The sequence below is a fragment of the Camelus dromedarius genome, chromosome 1 (assembly GCF_036321535.1).
Source record: "Camelus dromedarius isolate mCamDro1 chromosome 1, mCamDro1.pat, whole genome shotgun sequence".
NCBI lineage: Eukaryota > Metazoa > Chordata > Mammalia > Artiodactyla > Camelidae > Camelus > Camelus dromedarius.
This window is the reverse complement of record NC_087436.1, coordinates 32,504,671-32,530,872: the sequence shown is the minus strand read 5'-3', so window position 1 is coordinate 32,530,872 and position 26,202 is coordinate 32,504,671. Positions and strand designations below refer to the sequence as shown.

At 33.8% G+C, this 26,202-nt stretch overlaps 1 protein-coding gene across 1 annotated transcript; it reads left to right on the top strand.

The window, feature by feature from the left end:
• The first annotated feature begins 1,941 nt into the window (after positions 1-1,941).
• On the top strand, positions 1,942-25,225 carry SLC25A31 (solute carrier family 25 member 31). The gene is made up of 6 exons (XM_010977663.3): positions 1,942-2,237; positions 11,101-11,228; positions 17,142-17,259; positions 19,363-19,517; positions 20,979-21,104; positions 24,279-25,225. The coding sequence occupies exons 1-6, from the start codon at positions 1,994-1,996 to the stop codon at positions 24,477-24,479; spliced, it is 972 nt and encodes a 323-aa protein (XP_010975965.1). The 5' UTR covers positions 1,942-1,993; the 3' UTR covers positions 24,480-25,225.
• Positions 25,226-26,202: the final 977 nt, after the last annotated feature.

Below are 26,202 nucleotides of genomic sequence, written 5' to 3'. Positions count from 1 at the left end.
ACCTGGAGTGTAACTCAGGCAATTTCCCCCTTAATTTTCTTCCTGAGACCTTCAAATTACCTTAAGAGAGAAAAACTTTTCATATTTCAGATTTTTGCACATAAAATGCCAATAATGTTTTGAATTTGTGGTGGATTTTACTAAGGATTTTAAAGTCAGTGCAATGAGAAGACTTTAAATTTTTCTAGGAATAATGATTAATTCAACTGCTTCAGAAAAATTAATCTGGCAGCAGTATGTCAAATGGTGAGAAGGCCTAAGAAACCAGTTGAGTCGAACAAGCTGCTACAGAAAGGAAGGTAGCACCATACATGGTACCAGAAGGACTTGCCAACCAGTTTTATGTGAGATAATCAAAATTTTAACAAACTTCCTGCTCTGGAATCCTTCTGGCTTAAATATTTGTTTGTTTGCTTTTTTTTTTATGAGTTTTAAGAGTGTTGAAACACACTTGATAAAAAATTTGAATCTGTAAGTTCAAAAAAGCCAATAACTCATCTCACGTTTTGTAGATGTGTTTCAAGACTGCAGATCCTACAGAGTAAGAAATAATAAGATGGAATCTCCCTTTATGAGAAACCATCAAACAAGCTATACAGAGGAATCAGAAACATATCAGATGCTACTGTGGAGGGAATCTCCAGGATATATGAAGTGAAAAGAGCAAGTTGGAAGAAAACAGAGCAGATATGTACAGCATAGATGTGCACCTAGTGTTTTTGCCAAAAGAACTCAAACCTCACTCTCACAGGCCTCTGATGAGTTCTCAAAGTGGTTTGGGGGACCATGGGGTCACCAAGATCCTTTCAGGGACTCCATAAGGTCAAAACTTTTATAATACTAACACATTTTGCCTATTTTATTCATTCTCTCTTTAGTGAGTGTATAGTGCAGTTTTCCAGCAGTTACATGATGTGTGATATTACAGCAAACGGAGTGCAAAAGCTATTGTGTAAATCCCACTGTCTTTTACTAAGCCAGATAAAGAGATTTTCAAAAATACAGAAGAAAGCTATTCTTCTCACTTTTTTGTTGGAAAAATATTTTTTAGTTTAAAACGTTACTTATGAAGGAGTTCATTATTATTTTACATGAATTAACATTTTTAAAATGTTTCAATGTTTGAAATGGTTAATATCAATATATATAACACAAAAACAGAAGATTCTTTGTGGCTTTCAATAGTATGTAAGAGTGAAAAGGTTTGTTCTGTTCTAGACTATGTCACTGGTTCTCAACCCTGCACATGAAAATTACCTGGGGAATTTAAACACCGACGCCAGGTCTCACTTCTAGAGATTCTGATTTAACAGTCTGGGCACAAGCCAAGTATTAAACAGAACAAAACACCCCTCCCTCATCTCATTTGACTGTGCAGTCTGGATTGAGAATCACTGCTCCAGATAGAATTACCAATTTAAATAAAATACAGGAGAAAGAAGAATATGTCACATAATCTTAAAGGGCTGAAATGAGTAAAACCAGACAGTAAGACAGTGACTAGACAAAAGACCCCTGCTAAATTATAGGGGCAGAAATTAAAGTGATTTCTAATAGAAGGTGCAAGGGTTACTCCGAGAACTAAAACTAAACTGGGTTAATTCCACACGGTTGGTTTACTACTCCGTCCCAGTTTTGGCTGTTAAATATCCTTACATAGAATTGGCTCTCCCGGGTTCCTTACCGCACCTTCCAGGGTCAGAACCCACTGCCTTCCACCCCTGCCCGCGCAGACACTACCCAGCACCAACACTTTCCCAGACAGCGCCGCGCGGAAGAGTCGCGTGTCGGGAGTCACATATCTGGCGCCAGGTGGCGGCAGGCGGTTAGAGGCGCCTGCGCAGCTCCTCGCCCCTTGGCACGCTGTTCTCCCAGCGTCCTGTGCGCCGCTTTCCCGCCAGGACGACGCGGAGGCGTTTTCAGCTTCCCTTCGTCGTCTCTCCCGCGCTCGTTGTGGGCTGCTGCTGCCTGTTTTTACGTCCGTCGACCCACCATGCAGCGTGATCTTCAGAAGAAGAAGCAGGAGAAGAAGGCGGAAAAGCGGCTCTTTGACGCCGGGTCCTTCGGGAAGGACCTGCTGGCAGGCGGGGTGGCGGCGGCTGTGTCCAAGACGACGGTGGCGCCCATCGAGCGGGTGAAGCTGCTGCTGCAGGTGCAGGCGTCGTCCAAGCAGATCAGCCCCGAGGCGCAGTACAAAGGCATGATCGACTGCCTGGTGCGGATTCCTCGTGAGCAAGGTGAGTACGGGAGGCCGCCCGCCGCGCCAGCCTCTCTCCGAGCCGGGTCCCCTTCCCTGAAAACGGAGTGGCCGGGAGGGGACGACTGCGAGCGCCACGGCCGTGTGTGTCGGTGGTTAAGTTGGTTTCTTCGGCTTCGATAGTTCGATTTCCTAACCAGTGTAAGAGGCTCTGCTTTCCCACGTCCGAGAAGGCCCACACGTGACCAGTCCTTAGGTAGGGGAGACTACCATCTTCTCTTTCTAAATTTCTCGTTTGCAGCAGGATTTACACCTCGGTGCACCGTCTCGCTGTGGAGGAAAGTAGTTGACCTCCCAGAATTGAGGGAGATGCCATTAGGCACTTGGCTGTACGTTAATAGGTGCTTTACGTTGCTTAAATATTTGTTGAAATACTACGTTTAAGAGAAGCATTCCAAATATGGAAACATTGAGGCCTCTCAGTATCTAGTACGTGTTGAGAGAAAAGAGGTTCTGTTTATTCTCAGGAACTATTGAAGACCAGCGCTGCAACTAAAGAAGCAATCACATCTGCATAAATTTGAGGGGCGGGGGGGCAAAAAACTCAATAATAAAAACGAATAATATTTTAATGCAGTATTTTTAAAAAATCAAAATTAATGTGAAAACCCCATGATAAGCAAAATATTAAAATTTTAAGTAAAGATTTTTTTATAGTTTTTTTTGCTGTTTTTTAAAAAAATTATTGGAGTACAGTTGATTTACAATGTGTTAGTTTCAGGTGTACAGCAAAGTGATTCACTTATACATACATATTTATATATTCTTTTTCAGATTCTTTCCCGTTATAGGTTATTACAAAACATTGAATAAAGACATGATCAGTATTAATTTCTTATTTGCGTCAAGCGGTCTTTAGCTAAAATTTTGATATTTTTGTTCATTGAGGAGTTTTTTTCTATTAATATTGAAATGTTTTCAAGGAATAAATAATGAAAATGCTTTGTTTTGTTTTTTTGTGTATATTTTTATTGGAGTATAGTGAGTTTACAGTGTTGTATCAATTTCTCATGTACAGCATAATGCTTCAGTCATACATGAACATATACATATTTATTTTTACATTCTTTTTCACCATAAGTTTCTACAAGATATTGAATACAGTTCCCTGTGCTATACAGTATGAACTTGTTATTTATATACAGTAGTTAGTATCCGCAAATCTCGAACTCCCAATTTATCCCTTCTCACCCTCTTCCCCACCCTGGTAACCATGTTTGTTTTCTATGTCTGTGAGGAGTGTTTTGTTTTATAAATAAGTTTGTTTGTCTTTTTTTTTTTTTCAATTCGACATATAAGTGATATCATATGGTGTTTTTCTTTCTCTTTCTTGCTTATGTCACTTAGAATGACAATCTCCAGGTCCATCTATGTTGGTACAAATGGCATTATTTTATTTTTTATGGCTGAATAGTAGTCCATTGTATAAGTACATCACAACTTATTTATCCAGTCATCTGTGGTTGGACATTTAGGTTGTTTCCATGTCTTGGCTATTGTAAATAGTGCTGCTATGAACACTGGGGTGCATGTATTTTTTTGAATTAAGATTCCAAAAATGCTTTGTTAACCATTCATTGCCCTCCTGTTGCAGAATGGCTCCTAAGTTAGCTAAATGGATAAGACGATAAATTGGTTAGAAATCTCCTATAATTCACCCATATAGTTGGATTCAGTTGAAACCTCTTTATGAACTGTAAAAAGGAAATAGACCTATTTATTGTGTATTCTTAACAAGAAGGGAAGTGGCTTCAACTCCAGTGCAGTCCTTTCTTTCACTCCTATATGTCAAGGGCAGGTTACTTTTTCTCCCATAAAAAAAGAATTCCCTTTCTAGGGATGCGGTTATAACTCTTTTTGACATGTTGGGTGGAGTTTTTAGGATCAAGGGTAAACTCTTGAGGTGTCATTTAACCTGTTGATTTAGAATGCCCCATCTGGGAGCTAAGCTTAGATCTTTCAGTTAGTGGTTCACAGCTCCCCACTTCTGTTTATTTTATCAGAGCAAGGTTCCCACTTTTCTTCTTATTTGCTAATCTGCTTTAAATATTTACTCAGGTAAAGTTAAATAGTCTGGATAGATAGTGCTGAGCAGTGCTAAATCATTTTATATTTTAAATGTTTTTTTGTAATATTTAAACCTAGATATTTTCAATATAACTCTTGTAAATTGAGACCCTTCTGAAAATAGTATTCTGGTCCCTACTTTCTGTACTTTCCAAGATGAGATGATCATAAGCAGAATTTTAAAAAAATATTTTCTATTATATATAAGGCCTTGTTATGAATACACCATGGTATATTCTATGCTAAAGGATTAGTAATTCACAACAGGGTTAATATTGCCATCTAGGGGCATTTTTGGAAACTTGTGAGGAATTTTTTGTTTAGCATGAAGATGAAAGGGTGTAATCCTAAACTGCAGTGGTATGAAAGGCAAAATCCAGGGCTGCTACACATCCTGCTGCTGCTATACGTGGCTGGTCCTACACAATAAAGACTTATCCTGCAACTGAATGACTCAGATCTCCCACTGGGTATTCATACAGCAGTAAAACCAGTTTATGATTATCTAAGCCTAGAAACTCTGGTTTACCTATAAACACAAACTGTCTGTGCATAGTTCTAGCATACATTGATTCCAGGAATGCAGCTACCATGTAAGTAAAGGGAAGATTGTACTTTGTGTTGTTCAGAATTTTACTGAGAGTTGTTCATCATTGTGAAAACTCATGTCAGCAACTCTGTGTGGAATTTAGCCACTTATATCATTTGTAACTATTGAATTCATGATGATTGTGTATATATATAATATACAAATATATTTATTAAGCCCTTTTTTCAGAATGTCACAACTGATTCATTATAAGTAGAAGCAAGCATCTGACTATTATGTCTATGGTGTGATCATGCCTCACCAATTTACTAGTTAAAATATATATTTTATTATAAATTCCTTTATTTTCTCTTTGTATATCACAGAAAGGGCATTACATTGATTTTTTTTAATTAGTGAAGAGGTCATGGACTTTGAATTCTATTTCTAGTTAGTAAAGGAAGCATTGTAACATATTTATTATATATAGAAGACTTGAACCTGGGAGGGTTGAAAATCACTGCTAGATTATTCTGGAACTTTACTAGGCAATCAAATTCTGAGACTGTTATTTTCTGGAATTTACCTTTTCTCTCTGTTGTGAAAGTCAAGATACATGGCCATCTCAATGTTCTGAAGTTTCTCTTGTTGTTCGTGTTTGCTTTAATTGTACCGTAACTTTTCCTTTCAAATGGAGTGAGTATAAGAGACAGTGAACTCAGAAAGCACAACTATATGCTCTCTACTATCTTTTTACCTTATCTCTTTCTTTACACCTCAAGGAAAGATCTCTTTGTTCTTGCTCTGAATGTAGCTTTAAACATCTCTTTGGGTGTCTTTGATACTTTTTTGTAAGCCTTCCTTGGCTTATGAAAGCTTCTTCATTTATCCTGACTAATGCTATTCTTAAAGATTTACTCTATTCTTTACTTGATTTTATGACCTTCCAACTTTGTATTTGTACTTTTATTTAGTACTATTTAAGTCTTTATTACACAAATAATGCGTGTTTAATATAAAAAAGTTGGAAAATACAGAGAAGCAAAAAGTTTTTTAAAAAATCACTGTTAAATCACCCCATTTAATATTTTGGTGTCTATGCTATGATTTTTTGCTTAGCAAAACTGCATCTGTAAATATATTTTTTTGCTTGTTAAATTCTTTTTTGTATATATATATTTACTGAAGTATAGTCAATATATGTGTCAATTTCTATATATTTTAATTAATTTAAATGCTTTATTTAATATATTGTAACATAGCCTTTTAAAGATATTATCTATAGTCTCATTTTTAAGAGCCTACCAAAACTCATTTCTCTTAGATATTCCTGGCCATGAATTCATCAGCTGTCTTTAATCTGAACTTTTCCAAACGTGATTTTTCTGAAGGCTAAAGTAGTGAGGTTTTTACATCTTGAAGATGATGTTTTGGGATATGGAAAGAAAATATTAGGTATACACTTTATCTAAATAAAATGGCAAAATAAACTTTACTGATATTTAGTAAATGAATTGGCACTGGCACCTGTGGTTGGGCCAAATGTCAGTTACATATCACAGGACATTAAGGCATCCTGGAAAAAGAGTAGGAGTTACACAGGGTAGAGGGGATGACAGGTACCCTAAGTTGTTGTACAATAGACATATTGTAGTTTATGTTTGCTCAATTAAATAGATTTATAGAGACTATTCAAATATTTGAAACTGTCAAGAAAACTATTTGAAATATAAATTCACATATACTGTTTTTAAGAATGACTTCACCTGGTTGCCTTGAGATAATAGCAAATGATAGTATGAAAATGTTATGATTAGCAAGATATCTGAAAAATACTGATTTTTAACTAGTAACACAAATGCCCAGTTGTGCCCTAATATCTAGAATTTTTCTCTGACCATGCTATCTAAATAGCCCTTCCTCATTCTCCATCTTCATATATACTGTTTTTGTTCTTGTGACCACTTGATATATTTGATATATTTTTATAGTTATTATGGCCACCTGATGTATTTATTTGTTCAGTGTCTGTCTTCTCAAAATGTAAGCTCCATAAAACTAAGAGCTTTGTTCCTAGTGCTATCCTCAGCAGGTCCACTGTCCCCTTGGTATGAATAAAAGGTTTTGAAATAAAGAATCCTTATCTCGTTATTTAATTTCTCTTTTGGATGTTTTACAGATATACATAGCAGTGCAGTATAGTAGCAAAGATATATAATTTCCTTTATAAAATATGTACATATTTGAGAGTCATAATTACATTTTTTTTCCCTGATAGGCCTACTGTCAAAACATGTTTGCGCTTGCTAGTCTAGAATACGCAGTTGACTCTTGAACATCATGGGTTTGAACTGTGTGGGTCCACTTATACACGAATTTTTTTTCAGTAGTAAATACTATAGTACTACATGGTCCCTGGTTGGTTGCATCTGTGGTTATAGAACCAGGGATATGGAGGAACCAGATATAGGAGAGCTGACTGCAAGTTATACTTGGATTTTTGATTGCACAGAGAATTAGCACCTCTAACCCTTGCATTATTGTTCAAGGGTCAACTGTATTCCCAGACATGCCTTGGCATTTCCATTCTTGGCTGGTAAGTTGACCAGCAAATGGCCCAGTAACTTTTTCCCATCAGTTCTATATTAATTCTTAATTATTTTCTCAGAATTAAGTTCAGAGTAGGTTTTTCTCTCCCGTAAATTTAGAAGATATTATTTCTATTTAGTTACTAAGTCAAAAAGTTAAATGTTCTGCTATTAGCAGAGAAATGTATTGCAATTACTGTTTTTCACTATCAATTTTGTGATTATATGTTAGGAAACTGCTCTTTTATTCTGTGTGACTAGAGAATCAAATACTCCTACATTTGCATCACTCTTGCTTTTCGTTTGTTTTATTCTGACCAAATAGTACTACTATTTTTATCCAAAATTGATTTTTACATAGAGGCAATAGAGATTTAATAGCTCTAGGTTTGGAGTCAGATATATCTAGAAAGATCTGGAATCAAATCCAAACCTTTCCCTTACCTTGTAACCTTGAACAGTTTTTATTTAACCTCTCTCAGTCTCTATTTCCTCAGCTGTATCCGTGGTATATTATTACCCACTTCATATGGTAGTAGTTGTGATGGTTAAACAATACAATGTCTGTAAAATACTCAACCATGTGTCTATTGCATAGTTAATGCTCACTAAATTTCAACTCTGTAATCGTTTTGAATACATTCATACATTTATAAAATCTGTTCCTTGTATTCATTTGTAAATGAATGTATTCGGGATAAATTTGCATTACACATAGAGTAGATTCTTGTAATCTATCTAAAGAATCTGCATAGTACATAGTGTACTTAAAGTGTAGTTGAATAAAACCCTGAAATCTGGCCCCAACAAAAAATATTTCTATAGAAAATGCATTCCTCTTTGGACTCTTAGCAAGGACATTGGTGCTCCTACAAGCATGGTACAGCAGTGAGATGCAAAGAAGGAAATAAGAATGAGTTTTTAAAGTGTGATCTGTGGAAAAAGAGGCTAAAACGAGGTTTTAGCCTGGTAGCTGTAGCTTCAGGGAATCCATGAATTCTGTGAAATATATGCAGCAGTATTTTATGTGTGTTAGATTGTATTTTTTCAGACATAACTCATCAAGAGCTGCCAGTTTTCCAGTTATACTTCCAAAGATTTATTTGTTTCTAGATTTTCATTGAGACATTGACAGTGTTTTGATGAATCCTCTAGGTTTTTTCATGCAAATACAATTTTACTAAAAGGAATACATTATTCTGTCAAGGCTAGAAAACCTCTTTAGTCATAAATCTGGCACTCTTTCATGGTCTCATGTTAATATGCAGATGTCTTTGTCATCAGAATCTTCCATTTATATTCAGTACATTAGCCAAAAATACAAACATTCATGCTACTCTTACATATGACACTCTTTTGTGAAATAAATATTAATTCAGTACTGTAATCATAATGATAGAATTATAACTAATAACTTATAATCTGATACCCATAATACCTGGGTTTTTTTTTGGGGGGGGTGCAATGAAACCCATAGTACCTGAATACCATCTAGCCGAATCAGCCATTTCCAAAATGACTATTAATATATGAGTCATGTATAAAATGGAAATTCTAATATATTTTGATACATGACACTTTTTCTTTTCATTTATTAGTGTTTTTTTTTTAAACAAATGATGATTTCATCTTAAATCTCATTTGATCAGATTGGCAATTCTCCAGCCAATATGTTCTTCTTTATCCTTTTAAGATTGACTTTATCCTCTGCCAGTAATCTGTTTTTGTATTACTATAAAGTACGGTGTAGAAAACCAAATCTTATTCTTCATTATCATTTACACCATCATATTTTACACTCTGTTTCTCTTCCACAGATCTGACCTCAGAAAATACAATTGCCTAATTATATTTTTAAATGTTTTTATTTACTATGAAGAATTTAAAAATCACTAAAAATATCTCCAAAAATTAGATTCACCAACTCCCTCAGTAATTCAGTGTGGCCATAACTAGCAAGAAATATTCTGTTATAATTTGCTTACATTTCTTATATTTTAAGATTTTTATTTTTCTTCCATTAAAGAAAAATTATTGACTTTTCTTAGTACAGAAAATATTTTCATGTTTAAAGTATTTATGGAAAAGTATTGCAATTAAGAGACAAAATTATTGAGTCAGATTGCTTGAGTTTGAATTTAAGGTCTACAGTTTTCTAACTGGGCAAGTTAGTTAGCTAACTTCTCTCTACCTTAGAAGTTGTTTTAATATCATTTCATCATATTTAAAATGGAGATATTAGTAATTCCTACCTCATGAGTGATTATGAGGATGAAATGAATAAAAAGCAGTTCCTTGAAATTAGTTTTATTGTTTTTGTTAATATAGCCTCAACATTTTTACAATAATCATTTTCCTTTAAAAAAAAAATAGAGAACTTTATTTACCATACTGCTCTTAAGATTTGTTTCTCCAGAAACCCAAACCTGGAGAAGAGCTTTGGGGACATATGACTTGATTCTAAATCCTGGTTATAGTTTTTAAACTTACAAAAGTTTCAGTTTGTGCATGTATAAAGTGAGTACTATAGGAGAACCTGTATCATAAGCATAGTATATCGAATGAAATTTACATATAAAGCTTTTGCCAGTGCTGGCACATACTAAATGCTAGAAGTTGTAGCTATTACCATTATGTGTTAAATGCCCTAGTGATTATGCCTAGAAACTGAATCAGCTTCTAGGATTCTAGATTATTTCTTGGCTTCTAGATTATTTCTTGGCTATTAAAAGTACTTCTTAATTGTCTTTGTGAAATTGCTTTATATTCAGCTTGAGAGTCACAAAGATTCACTGTTTTTTCCCACAGGGTGTACTTACTTATTTAACAAATATGTATCTTTCCCTCTGTGTACTTACCTCATCTAACTTTCAGTTTCTGAGCGCCGGGACCAGTCAACTGAGATTATTTTCATTTGAATTTTTATTTTTAGAAGACTGGTTCTGGATATTCTATTCTCCAAACTGGGACTAGAGGTATCCTATTAAGAGCTGCAAAGTAAAGCTATAACAATAGCCAGAGGTACTGAAGAGCTAGCCTGTTGTATTCTATGGCAGCTATGGATTATAAAGGCAGCTCTGAGTTATAAAGGTAACACAATTACTGAATTATAAAGTTTAGTCAATCCATGGAAATTTGAAGTGGGAAGATCTTGAAAGTTTCCTCTAATCTTTCAGGCCTCTGAAAACTGCCTTGAATTGAAAATTGATTCCTTTTTTGGCTAGGTTTCAGAACATAAAGATAAGACTTATCCCTCATTCTCAGGAGCATGTGTACAAAACAATTTTGTTCCAACAGCCTAGTTACTGTAGGAATTGTATTTTCTGATTTGGAAATGAGGCTAAGGGTTACTAGCTTCTCTGACAAATACTAGTAAGCTCTATTTTTCTACTAGTAAAGAGCCTTATATTCAGCTGATAATGCTTTCCATAGGTTTTCAGGTATTCAGGGCTTCTTATTGGAAATTAACAAAACTGGAATGGGGTACATGGAGTTAACTCTCTTTTCTCTTCAGTTGGAGACACATGTAAACTTTTTTTTTTTCTCATAAGAAAAGGTGTAAGTTTTAGATAATTCAACCAGCTACGTTTGTTAAAACTATGGAAATTATTTACTAATAATACAATATAAGTTTATATTTAGTATGTTTTCTTCTCTAGGTTTCCTCAGTTATTGGCGTGGCAACTTGGCAAATGTCATCCGGTATTTTCCAACACAAGCTCTAAACTTTGCTTTTAAAGACAAATACAAACAACTTTTCATGTCCGGAGTTAATAAAGAAAAACAGGTAATTTTTTAATTTTATTTTTTATTGGATGAAAGATTTTTTTTTAAGTCCATAGTGGTTTACAATTTTCAGAAGTTTCACACATGTGATTTCATGTAATGCATGGTACCCCTTTTTTTCCCCCTTTGTTGCCCTTTCCCCTCCTCTCTCCCCACTGGTAACCACTAGTTTGTTCTCTATATCTATGAGTCCACTGCTTTTTTGTTTTATTCACTAGTTGTAGTTTTTCAGATTCTACATATAAGTGATATCATACAGTATTTGTGTTTATCTGTCTGATTTATTTCACTTAGCATAATGCCCTCCATGTACATCTATGTTGCTGCAAATGGCAAAATTTTCATTCTTTTTTATGGCTGAGTAGTCTTCCAGTGTGTGTGTGTGTGTGTGTGTGTGTGTGTGTATCTCACATCTTCTTTATCCATTCATCTGCTGATGAACACTTAGGTGGCTTCCCTACCTTGGCAATTGTAAATAATGCTGCTGTGAATACAGTGGTGCATGTATCTTTTCGAGTTGGTATTTTGGGGTTTTTTTCTGGATATACACCTGAGAGTAGAATTCCTGGGTCATATGGTAGTTCTATTTTTAGGAAAAACCAGTAATTATATTTTAATATCTCTAAAATTTTCTAAGAAATAGTTGGATTTCTTACCTGTGGAGTTCTATTTGGGAAAGAGGTGTTCAAGTGGTGGGAAACAATAATAGTTAAAACATTCTATTAGCCTATTATAATATACATTAAGTTATAGAAGTTACATATGAAAAACATAGAATTATATAAACTTGTACAAATTTCTCTAAACCTCTTAACAGTTTAATAACTAAGGGGTCTTTTGTCTCAAGGCAATATTTCTCTGATTTAAGTGTTAATTTTTAATATGACTTACATATTATTGTCACTATTCTGCACTAAAAAATTTCAGCATTCAATCTGGTTTTGGTAAGCAAAAAAAAAAAAAAAAAAAAAAAACCAGTCAGCAGCTATGTATTTCCTACCACTGAAGCAATTTATTTCCTAAAGAAGTAAATTGTTTCTTCTTTATGACTAAGGATCTGTTTAGCTGTGACTAAAATGTGTAGGAAGATCAAATCAAACAAACAGGAAAATGATAAATTTAAGTTAGAGAATTCTCTCTTTTTATTACAAAAGTCCTTTTCCTTTTCACGATAATCATTCTCTTGGTTACAGAAATCTCACTTTCAAAATTTCCTGCTCATATACACTATATACCATTTGTCATGGTCTCCATTTCTTTTGTTACCTCGATATACACTAGACCACCTACATTACTCTCAAGGTCTTCCCCTCATCCACCCTCTCTACCCCATCATTCTTTCTTTTTTTCTCTTTCACTCAACCAACCAACCAACCAAGCTGTCCTAGCAGGTTCTTTAAAAGCAACTATTCATGGACCATTTCTTTGTTGCTACTTCCTTTCATTTCTTTTTAGACCCTTAATTCCCTTTTTTCCACAATTTATATATCATTGGCAAATATATATTGAATGTTTTGAACTGTCTAATTATGTAGTGGGAGGTATAAAGTTAACAAAGAAAGTTCTTTAGACTTAGGTTCAGAAGATCTGGATTTGGATCCTGGCATTCAGGTTATTTAGCTGTAAGAGTTTTTGAAAATCACCTTTCTGATCCTTAGTTTCCTCATGTGAAAATTGGATATAGTAATACCTACCTCATGAGGTTTAGATGAGTAAGGTTTAGATGAGACTAAACATGTAAAGACACATAAAGTACTTACAGTTGTGTTGTGCTTTTGTAGTAAGAACTCAGAAAAACGTTTCTGTCTTCTTTAGCTAGCAGCTCTAATAGTTGGAACTTTTCTTGACTGAGAACCTGTGTCAGAGGTCCCCAAGACCACCTTCATGTTCAGTGGTTCACTAGGACTCAAATAACTCAGAAAAACTATTATACTCATGGTTTATTATTACAAAATGATATAAAGTCAACAAACGGAAAAAGTGCACAAGACAAGATCCAGGAGAAACTGGGTGCAAGCTTCCAGTTTTCCTTTCTTAGTAGAGCCACCTGGACAGCACTTAATTCTCCCAGCAATAATGTGTGACAACACAATGATGTGTTGCCAAGTAGGGTTGCTCACTTTAGCCATGGTTCCAGGGTTATTTTGGGATTCAGTTGCATAGGCACGTGCAACATGACTGACCTTAGCTGCTCAGTCTCTAGCCACTGCCCCACCCCGCAAAAGGTCAAACTCATACAGTTTAGCCCAAGGGCCCAAGTATACAAAGGGGTGTTCACCGTAAATCAGTGTCAGTGTAAACTATCTGGTGTTGCCCAAAGGCTCAGGCATACAAAGATACTCTTATTAGGTAGGATATTCCAAGGGCTCAGAAGGTTATCTCAAAGGAACTGGTCAAGGGTAGTCTCTTTTACCTGGGGGAAAAAAGAAAGGTTAGATAGAATTTAAGATACACTTTATAAATCTTTATGCTACATATCATATATGGTTTGGCTTATTTGCTTGTAAGAAGCAAAAACTTACTTCAAGAAAAAGAGGTATTTATTGCAATGATACACTGGCCCTGGAATTTGAACCAAAAGCAGCTCTAGGGATCAAACTATACTCTTTTATCTTTGTCTCCCAGGTCACTTAGTCTATCTCTGTCTCTAAGCTCTGTGTTTACTCATTATTTCCCACTTTTTTTACTTACCTATATATTTTTTTATGTCTTTTAAGTTCTCTGTTAATATCGTAGTGGTCCCTTCCAACCTTTCAGAAGGTTAGAGGTTCTTTACCTGGGACCCATGTGCTCTAGAGGAATAACTTTAACAGCTCATACAACTTAATAACAAAAACAAACAAACAACCCAAACCAAAAATGAGCAGAAAACCTATACAAGCAATTCTCCAGTGAAGACATACAAATGGCCAATAGGCACATGAAAAAATACTCAATGTCACTAATTATCAGAGAAATGCAAATCAAAACTACAATGAGCTATCACCTCATACCAATTAGAATGGCCATCATTCAAAAGTCCACGAACAATAAATGCTGGAGAGGGTGTGGAGAAAAGGGAACCCTCCTACACTGCTGGTGGGAATGTAGTTTGGTGCAGCCATTATGGAAAACACTATGGACATTCCTCAAAAAATTAAAAAAAGACTTACCATATGACCCAGCAGTCCTACTCCTGGGCATATATCTGAAATAAACTGTAATTCAAAGAGATACATGCACCCCAGTGTTCACAGCAGCACAACATACAATAGCCAAGACATGGAAACAACCTAAATGTCCATTAACAGATGACTGGATAAAGAAGTTGCAGTGAATATATATGATATATATGTGTGTGTGTGTGTGTGTGTATAAAATATACGTGTGTGTGTGTGTATGTTACAACAGAATACTACTCAGCCATAAAAAAGAATAAAATGCCATTTGCAGCAACATGGATGGACCTAGAGATCATCATTCTACGTGAAGCCAGAAAGACAGATACCATATGATACCACTCATATGTGGACTCTAAAAACAAAAAGAAAAAAAGAGGACACTAATGAACTCATCTACAAAACAGAAACAGACTCTCAGACATAGTAAACAATCTTACGGTTATCAGGGGAAAGGGGATGGGAGGGGATAAATTTGGGAGTTTGAGATTTGCAAATGATAACCACTATATATAAAAATAGATAAACAAATTTCTTCTGTATAGCAGAGGGAACTATATTCAGTATCTTATAATAACCTTTAATGAAAAAGAATATGAAAACGAATATATATATATATGCATGACTGGGGCATTATGCTATATACATCAGAAATTGACACATTATAATTAACTATACTTAATAAAAAATAAATAAAAAACAAAAGTATATGTTTATATATGTGTGATTTGTACTGGAAGAGTATCTATAGCTTTCAACAGTCTCAAAGCCGACTAAAACCTAAAAAAAGCTATTTAATATCTTTCCATTTCTGTCCTTACTGCTAACTGGCATAGACTTTCAAGACATAAACTCTGGCCCAGCTCCTCTTTTTCTACCAGATTATGTATCGTCTACTAGACTGTGGATTTGCTACTCTGGGGTCAGAATCAACCTTTTGGTCTAATTATCTCTTTGTGATTATGACACATGACTGCCTTTACAGTAGAACTTATTTGTTTCACTTAAAAGAAGCCATAGGAGTCCGAGTACCCTTCATTAAACAAATATTTATTGAAAGCATTACTATTACTCTGGGCAAGGCCCTGTGACTTGCTTTGTAAAATAAAAAAAATGAATCCTGGCCTCAAAAAAATGTAAATAACCCAAATGTCCATGAACTGAAGAATGGATAAATAAAATGTGGTAAATCCATGTAATGAAATATTTGTCAATAAAAAGGAATGAAGTGCTAACACATGCTGCAATGTGGATGAACCTTGGAAACAAGTTATATGACAGAAGCCAATCACAAAAGATTGTATTCTGTGTTTTTCCATGTATAGGAAATATCCTATAGAAATGTTCTAAAATAGGCAAATCTATAGAGACAGAAAGTAGCTTAATGGTTATCTAGGGGGATGGGGAGGACGTGGAGTGAGTGCTGATGGGTACAAGGTTTCTTTTTGGGGCGATGAAAATGTTCTGAAACTGATAATGGTTGCACAACTCCATGAATATGCTAACAATCCATTGAATTTAATACTTTGCATGAGTGAACTGTTTGGTGTATAAAAAATATGTCAATAAGTAAAAATAATAATTTTGGCCTGAAGACATTTCTTGTCTGTAGAAGGTAAGAGGTTAAGACAAGACAGGTACACAAATAACTATAAATGAAGAGTAGAAAGTAATTGTAAATACTGTTAAAAAAATGAGAATCTGAAACATGATGACACGTTTTACATATTGGTCACATGATTCATCTTTAATTCTCTGAGAGATGAAGTGGGAAGAGAATATGATTACATACAGTTTTGAGTGGATTGGAGATAAGAGATTTCATAGAAGAAATAGAATTTGAATTAGAGCATAAATCAATAACTTTTTACTTTTAAAAGACAGGAATAAAATTAAAAGATAAGAAGGGCATCCAAGCTAAGAGAAAATTGACAGTTCAAAAGCATCTGAGACTTAAAACTGTTGTTAGAAATAAGAGACAGGCAAGCAAGAAACTCAGCTTGATTAGATTCTTACTCACTTTAATATATTTAATGGTTACAGTAGCCTTGTACCCTAGATTTTCTATAACAGTGCCAATTCATATACTCCTTATTTCTCCAGTAAGCTCTAGATGTTGAAAAGCAGTTTACTGGACCTAAGCAGGGCATGTTTCAAATGTTCATCAAAAAGAACCTCAACAGCCCATGTGAACTAGTAGATCAGAAAGGCCTAACTTATGTGTCACTAAACCACAATAAAATGATTTCTGCCAATTTTCATTTTGGCATTTGAACTTAATATACATATTTGAGCTGATTAAATGTATTTCTACTTAAATCACAAAGTGAAATTGTGGCATTACGATGTATCACTGTCCACCTCCCCTGCCATCAATCAAGGGAACAACTAAAGCCTCTACAGATGCCTAACATTTTAGTCATAACTAACATATATTGTTAACAAAAAAGTTTATACAGTCTAAGCAGCTGATTATCTTTTGTGGCCTCTTTTGCTAATTTGGGCCACTTTTGCTGGAGGACATTAAAATATCTTAGAATTTCAGTATGCCAGCATCTAAGCTGTATTTCCCAGACCACCTGGTAAGAAACAAAGGCTACATGGACATGAGCAGTATTTTGGATATTATATGTGTTACTATAGCTGTTTACTTATAAGAGCAGGTGGTAAAGCTGGCTCTTTAACCTCTATAAAGATAAGAATTTAAAAATCAGATTCTGTAGTTTAATAACCACTTTTTAAATAATATGTTTCAGTTCTGGAGGTGGTTTTTGGCAAACCTGGCTTCTGGTGGAGCTGCTGGGGCAACATCCTTATGTGTAGTATATCCGCTAGATTTTGCTCGAACCCGATTAGGTGTTGATATTGGAAAAGGTATGGGAGTTTTAGAAATACTAACTTTTCCTTCTTTGTGTTTTGAACACTGTATTATTTGTTGTAGAGTTATACTGTAACAGCAATGTTGGATACAGTCTAAAAATTTTATTCTCAACCAAATGGTAAAGTTACAGACCCTAAAGATTACTACTTTTTTCTTTTCCCTTAAAAGAGGGAAGAGGAAGGTCAACACTGTAGTAACAAAAGAGCAAGGACAAAATCTGCTTATAACTTACTTCTAGGTTGTTTTTGTTTTGTTTTGTTTTGTTTTGTTTTGTTTTGTTTTGTTTTGTTTTGTTTGAAAGCCGCCTGCTAGATCCCTTACATTTATTGCTGCCTTGACTGTGGCTCCTGTCTGGATTACCTGTGTAACTCCCATCCTAGAGATTCCCTTTTCCTCTGCCCTTCTTATTTTATTTATCACATCTTACTGTGTTTTTGTTTTGGTAGATTATGTTCTTTGGTAGCTTTCTAAAAGCTTTCTGAGAAGGGTGGATAGGAGATAAATTGAGATCTTGCATATCTAAAAATGTCTGTGTTTCACTCTCAGTGTTTGGCTGTATATAAAATTCTGGTTTTAAAATTTTCTTTCACAATTTTGAAAGAATTTCTCTGGGTTCTAGTTTCTAATACTGCTCTTAAGAAATACTGCTGATCCTTTTGTATGTGGCTTGTTTTTCTTTTTAATTACCTTATATCCCTGATGATCTGACATTCACAATGATGTATCTTTGTGTGAGTCGTTTTTAGTACTTGTGCAGGTAACTCAGTTGGCCCCTTTCAATCTGGAGCCTTATGTTCGGTTATGAGGTTAACAGAGCTTCCTACTCAGGGTGAGGTTGTAGATTTTGAGCATACAGGTGCTACTTTGCTCCCACCACAATAGTGCTAAATTCCTCTAATTTTATCTCTTTCTTTGGTTATTGGGGTCAAATGGCTCACTTCTTGAAGATGTCTCCCTCTGCAAGAAACTAGGTTTCAACTTTTCTCCATTTAGTGAGTTACTGCTCTACCTCCTTTCCATCTTGCTAAAACTTGTGGCTTTTAATCTCTTGTCATGTACTCTTCTTTGCTTATATGGCTTTAAAACTGTTTTATTCCTTTATTATAATTTTAATAGAATTTATTAAGGGAGCTGAGGTTCATTCAACAAATATTTATTGAGTGCTTGCTGGGAACTAGGCATTGCCTGAGATACAGGATATGTGTGTGTAACACACATGTGCGAACACACACACCATATTAAACATGGAGCTTATGGTTCATGTACCTTACAGTCTAGTGGAGATCACGAGTAATAAAAAAAAGACTAAAGTTTACTGCCACTTAGCAATAAATGCCATGAAAAAAACTTAGGAGAAGAGAGTGACATCATTTTAAATGATGAGAGACAATGCCTCAGAAGGGGTGGCATTTGAACAAAGATGAAAATTTGAGTTTCATCTATCATGTTTAACTGGCAGCCCAAATTTTCTTGATATTATAAGAAAGTGAAAATAACATATGTATCTTGGTTTAATTTCAATTCGATAGCTTGTTTTTCTCAAAATTGGGAGAAGTTAGTTTATTTTGAAAGATTGTATTCTATATATAATATTCGTAAAATATTTTCAAGGAGTTCTAGATCAAGGGAAAATAAAGACAAAACTGGCAAACACTAGAAAAATATGACACCTTATCTAAAATGTTAGTGATCCTCAAAGTTGCTAGTTTTTAGCTTTGTCTTTTTGCTTTATCTGTCTTTTCACTCTTCAACTGAAGGAAGTTGTAGTTTTTCATGCCTAAATATTTTTTGAATGACAACTAGTTACTTCTGGTAATTTTATTAAAATGTTTTAAGCCAGTCAGATTGCTTGAATTAGATTGCTTTCATAGGAAGTTAATTATTTTTAGTTAAAATCTTTTAAGATACTACTTGAAATCTTATTTATCTTTAAATGAACGGGAAGGTTTTGATGTGTGCTTTTTTTTTGTTAGAAGATTCCTAAATGTCAGTTCCAGATAATTTAAATCTGTAAAGTGTTTACATTAATTTACTCTGATTAACGTGTTTATCTGATACATAACTTTACTAATAAATTTTAAATGACTTTATTTTAGGTCCTGAAGAGCGACAATTCAAGGGTTTAGGTGACTGTATTATGAAAATAGCAAAATCAGATGGAATTGTTGGTCTATACCAAGGGTTTGGTGTTTCAGTTCAGGGCATCATTGTGTACAGAGCCTCTTATTTTGGAGCTTATGACACAGTTAAGGTAATTTGGTGCTTTCAGTAGTATATATTAAATAAATGGTTTGTTTCTTTTTATTGCTCTAATTAGTAATATGTTCAGCTTGTATGTTTACATTTAATTATAGAAATCAAAATAAATGATGATATAAGAGACATTATAGCCTTCTGTTTAATCTCTATTTTGCCATAACTTAATTAAATTATAACTGTATTATGGCTCTGAGTTTGGATGTAAAGCATACATACAAACATTGAGTTTTTGTACAGTTTGTACTGAAAGATTCAAATAGAAAACATGCTAATTAGGCTTATATCATAATTAAATCTTTGGTATATAGGAAGGCATCTTCTAACAGTTCTTCTGATTTTACATTCACTTTATTATCACTTTTTATATGCATATTATCAGTTTAATATCACTGGAAAGTAGGCAAGGCATAATTAATTAGTTAAATATAGTAAATGCTACTGTAGCTCAGTTATCTATTGGGTACTATTAGATTCTATACTGTATTCTGTAGGTTGTTCTGCAATTTGCCTTTTCATTTCAGATTTTAATAGCACTTCAGTAAGGTAGGAAAGAGAAAGATGTAACAATGGCTACCATTTTTTTTAGCTATTACTTAGTTTTGGAAACTTGTTAAGTATGCTATGTCCTCGCAGTTGTCTACAAGCTTTTAATATACCCCATTTTAAAGATAAATAATGTAGGAATGGCTAAGTAAGTGGCAAGCGTAAATCCCATGCTCTTAATCTCTATATGGAAATGCTTCTGAAAGGAAGCAATGAAATTAATGTCAGTATTATTTACTAAGTAAGATTAAAACTTGAGGGAAATTTTATAATAGTTTTATATTTTATCTCTGCTCTCCATCATTAGTGTAAATGCAGTTGAATGTAGTTTTTACTGTGGTCTGGGCATACTACTTTTAGTTTGTAGTTTATTTTTTAGACAGATTAATAGATAAATGGAAATTAAAGGATCTTGTGTATGTTTATTTAATCACAGAAAAATGTATATTTACTCTCCCTCTGCTTTTCTGTTATCACCTGTGGTAGTTGTGAAATTTAGAATGTTTTTCACTAGCTTAGAGCTTTAAAGCTGCTTATCAAATATCATCTGTTAATGGTAACAGGCATTCTTTCATCTTTTCCAACTTTATGAGTAGGAACCATGGAGTAATTTTTTTTGGTCACTGGCTGCTATCTGCCCTAGTTTTCAGTGCCATTAATAACAGATCTCCTTTAATAGGAAATACGCTATCCTTTTTCAAATATGCTTTAGCCATGTGTGAGATTCTCCTTTCTTGTTGATCTCCTGCTATTATTTTAATCTTTCCACATTAAATCCAGCTGGGTTTTTTTTTATTGCATTTTAAATATAATCCAGCCCTCTTTCATATATTTGTAGAATTATACTCTGACTGAAGATTTAAGATGTTTTGGAAATTTAGATAGTTACTTGATAATTTTTCTTTTCTAGGGCTTATTACCAAAACCAAAGGAAACTCCATTTCTTGTCTCCTTTTTCATTGCTCAAGTTGTGACTACATGCTCCGGAATACTCTCTTATCCCTTTGATACAGTTAGAAGACGTATGATGATGCAGGTACTTCTATCTTATTTGTAAGCTTAATTGAATTTTTCAGTATCTCTGATATTCAGGTATAAATTATTAAAATTTTAGAGAAATTTTGGCTGAAAGTTATAGGCTGTTTGTTTTACTTATTAAAATAAATGCATGCATGACATATTCTGTCTTGCATTCTTTCCTATCCCAAAACAGCCATCATGCAGCAAAGTTTCTTCCATGTCTATTATCAGAACTGAAATGCCTTTCACTCCTATAGCGTGTATTGTTTGGAGGGAAGAGGAGTATGGCAGAGAATGGATGAGCATGTGTCTATTTTAACTGAATATTAGATTAAGTAGAATAAACCCAGTCACAGGCCACTGACATACATAATCATTTGTTGTAATATATTTTAATAAAAGTAAATGATTTTTAACTCCAAGGATGAAAACTTGTTTATAATGATGTATGTTCTAAATATAAATCCCCAAACCAAAATTTTGATGCAGTCTCCATTATTGTTATTTGCTACATTCATTCATTCAGCAAATAATAACCAAGCTATGGTGACACAAATAAAATAAGGCAGAACCTGCACCCAAATTCATAGCATGGTATTGAACGCATACTGTTAATGGTTTAAATAGAAATGTGCATAGGTTCCAGGAATGCAATAGAGGAGGGGTGCCCAAATGCTTAAAGTGATCGGATATGACCTGTTAGAGAGCTAAATCTCAGTAAATAGGTTTTTTCTCCAGACAGTGAGACAGCATTCTCAGCAGAGGGTAAAAAACATACCTAGAGGTATGGCTTGAGAAGTATTAAGTAGTTCAGTATACCCATATGATAAATTTCATGAGGGCAAGTAAAAATAATGAGGCCAGAAAGCTATGTTTATTATGTGCCAGAACTGTCCTAAGCATTTTACACTTTAACTCGTTTAATTCTCAAAACAATGTTGTGAGGTGTAGTTACTATCAATATCCTTATTATCTTCTACACAATGGTCCTGGAAGAACCCAATAAGCCATCTGAAAGAGTAAAACATATCTAACCTATTATGTCATTCATGGAATATTCTTAAAGCTGTTCCTTTTATATCTGTGTTTTCTTCTTGATCTATGTCAAGCTGTAGGTTAATACATTGAGAAACTTTTTAAAATGGAAAATTAATTTGCATATAGACTGTGGATTAGGTAAATGGTACTACATAAATTTTACATTTTCTGATTTTGATAACTGTACTTTGGGTATGAAGGAAAATATACTTATTAGAAAGTGCACACTAAAGTGTTTAAACGTAAGGGGCATGATATCTGTAACTTACTATCAAAATAATTCAGAAAAAAATTGTGTGGGTTTTTAAATATATGTGTGCATTGCTCTATGTATAAAACATAGTACCACTGCTGGATGGCTTCAACAACATAAATTTATTTTCTAACAGTTCTGGAGGTTAAAAGTCTGAATCAAGGGGTCCAGCAGGGTTGGTGTCTTCTCAAATTCCTTTTTCTGTTTCTCTTCTTATAAGGATGGTCATGTTGGATTAGGGCCCACCCTAATAAGCTCATTTAACCTTAATTATTTTTATAAAGATTCTGTCTCTAAATATAGTTGTATTCTGAGGTTAGGACTTCAATATATGAATTTTGTGGGGACACAATTCATAACAGTATTCTTTCAATTTTGTATTTTGATTTTATATCCCACAACTTGTTAAACTCAATATTACAAACCCTAATCTATCTGTACACCCTTTGAAGTCTGTTTTTATTTTAAATACACACAGGTGTTAAATATAATCTGCAAATCAAACTGGGTTTTTTTCCCTTCCTTATCAGTTATTATACCTTTTATTCCTTTTCTTGCCTTTCTGCACTGGTTGAGACCTCTGATTCAATGCTACATGAAAGAAGTAATGACTGGCAATCTGGTTTTGTTCCTAATCTTACTAGGAATGCCTTCAGTGTTACAAAGTTTAATGTTAGCTATGGGTTCTTTGTAATTATGCCTTTATCATGTCATGGCTGTTCCTTTCTGTTTGGATTACAATAATTTTTAATCATAAATAGTGGTCATGTTTTTTACCTAGATGATCATATCATTTCTCTCTTTTCATATGTTAATATATATTTTATTACATTAATTAGTTTTCCAGAGCTAAACCAACCTTATATGCCTGGGATAAATCCAGCTTAGTCATGATTCATGGTATTTTTTTCCCCTTCTGTATTTGATTTGCTAGTTTTTGTTCATTATCTTTGCATACATGGTTTCTGTGACATTGGAGTGTTGTTTTTCTTTCTTGTGTTATCCTAGTCTAATGTTGGTATCAGACCTATGCAAACCTCTAAAAATATGTTGGGGAGTCTCCTCACTTTTTCTCTTCTCTGGAATAATTTCTGTAAAAGTAGAATTAAATGCTCATTGAATGTTTAGTAGAACTCACATATAAAGCCATCTGGACATGGGGTTTTCTAATTTATAGGAAGATTTTCAACAACTGATTGAATATCTTCAGCAAATTTAGTATTATTCCAGTGTTTTAAGGAATTTATCCATTTCTTCTGAGTTTTCAAAATAACTGTCATAAAGTCCTTCATATCATCATCTCATCATCTTGCTCTTTCTTAATCTCTGGGTCATCTGCAGTGATGTTCCCCTTGCCACTTGTAACAATTTGGGGGCCTTTTCATGTTTTTCCTGAAATAATGTGTCCAAAATTTGTCAAAGTATTTCAGATAACTAACTTTTGACTTTTTGTGCTTTCTGTTGGATCTATTGGTTAATTTTAATTTCTCACGGTTAAACTTACCATTCAAGCTGCATCTTACAAATTTAGTTGAGGAGTGGTTATTATTGGGTTTCAAATTTTTTCTAAGATGTGTTTTTCTTAACATCCAAATGTATTTTTCTAGGTATCTTTTTTGCTATTGACTTCTCACTTAATTGCAGTGTGGTGAGAGGATAAATCATGGTATGTGATGCCATTTAAAAAAAATTTTTAAGCCTAACATATGGTTATTTTTCAAGTTGTGCCTGAAAAGTATGAGTATTCTTCAATCAGTGGGTACAATACTCAATATATGACCATTAACTCAACATACTTACTCAACACAGTGTTAATTGTAATCTGTCCTTAGTGCTGAATAAAGTCTGTCTTAAGATAAAACACAATAAGATAATGGCAAACTATTTTTCTTTATATAGAGTGGTGAGGCTGAACGGCAATATAAAGGAACTTTAGACTGCTTTGTGAAGATATACCAACATGAAGGAGTCAGTGCATTTTTTCGTGGTGCCTTCTCCAATATCCTTCGTGGTACAGGGGGTGCTTTGGTGTTGGTATTATATGATAAAATTAAAGAATTCCTTAATATTGATATTAGAGGTAGTTCATCAGGAGATTAAATTGAGAAATGCACATAGTTAACTTATTAAACATACAAATAACATAGCTGCCATTTGTGTATATTTTGATAGTGTGTTATATTACTGTCAGTATTTTCTTAAAGTACTAATTCTGCAATAAAGCATAGGCTTTTTTTTTCAAGGATTTAAATACTAGAAATTAGAAAAATGTGGTTTCCTTCCTACTTAGAGTCAAATTCACTTTAATGAGAAATCTTACTTATTATAAGTGGTATATGTTATTTATATTCATTTAAAATCTTTTCTTAACTTTTGTGATAAAAACTAAAATGTATAATGCAAAAATCGAATAAATTAAAGTATCTCCTTTTAAAATGATACTCTTTTAAATATAATCTCTCCCCATCTTTTAAAATCATATGATATGACAAATATTTCTTAAAATTAAGCTTATTGGAGATATCATGATAGCTATGGGCATAAGTAAGCTTTCTTCTGTAACATCTATACTAAGGCAGCTCAGTTATTACTGTGTATAGTGTTTATGGTATCACATAGCTTTTAATAAGCACAGATCCTAGATCTGTTCATAAAAAAATTGATAATGACTTTAATGACACTGTAAACCTGTAACTGGAAAGGAAAAGATATGAAAATGGCATATCTGCCAACTTTTATCTTTAAAATAAATAAAATCTTGCAAATAAAATCTTGGAACAAAAAATATCCCCTTGAAAATTAGTTTGTGTACTTTGTATTAATGATAATAAAGGAAGTTTAAAACTGTTAGTTCTGAGTTTTATTTTCCTTGATTCTGACTTTATTAAGAAGCAGAGAGTATTATTTTTTCAGAATTGGGAACTGGCTTAAAGACAGAAAAGAGGGTTTCCAGTGTTTTCATACAGGAGTCTGTCTTATTTCTCAGAAATGTTGTAGAAGATAGTACATTTGAAACCCCCAAGACATCAACATTTTAGTGCATAAAGGAATATTAAACTAATGGGGATAAAATATGGGAAGATTTTTATGAGGCTGTGAGTGGGCAAAACCAAAATGAGGTACATGAACTTCCTGTTGCATAGGGCAAAGTATCTTTTTAAGAGAATAATCCAAACTATATGTTTTAATATATTAGTGTTATCACTTGAGAAAAAAATTAACTTTTGAAAACTCATGTTTTCTTACAGTAATCAACATAAGATAAAGTTACAGAAACAAAATAGAATATGTTTTCCTTTCCTTCTACACTATCAGTTCTGTTTACCATAACAAAAGGAAGATTTAAGATGGCCCAAAGAAAAGTGATTAAAATAATACAATATTAGGAATAGTCTCCCATATAAAGTAAGAAAAGATGAAAGTTTTCAATTTGTTCAGGGACATGCTTAGAGGAAAGAAGTCTTTAAAATCCTGAATGGAATGGATAGAGAGCAAACAGAAATTTAATACTAAATTGCTAGACCAGAAGCCTATTCTTTGAAGCCTAGGACATGTATATAGTTAGGACAAAAGAAAATAAAATGTTACTTAGGGGACTGAGACTGAACACACCATGCCTACCAACCACACAAACTGTCCAATAAAGCTGAAAGCTTGGAAGGAGTTTTATTTAACAGAAGCTAAGAAATTAGGCACCAAGCCATAGTAGAGAAGCAGGATTGCCAACCACTTCAAAGCAGTGAATAGAAAAAAGAAAGTCATTTGTGAGCAATCAAAATCCCTAGGCTTGTGCCACAAAGTATAAGATATATACATAAGCAGT

Coding starts and splice junctions, on each gene's coding strand:
- SLC25A31 (XM_010977663.3), top strand. CDS start 1,994: ATGCAGCGTGATCTTCAGAAGAAGAAGCAGGAGAAGAAGGCGGAAAAG. Junction 2,238..11,100: donor GCGGATTCCTCGTGAGCAAG/GTGAGTACGGGA, acceptor TTTCTTCTCTAG/GTTTCCTCAGTTATTGGCGT. Junction 21,105..24,278: donor GAAGACGTATGATGATGCAG/GTACTTCTATCT, acceptor TTCTTTATATAG/AGTGGTGAGGCTGAACGGCA.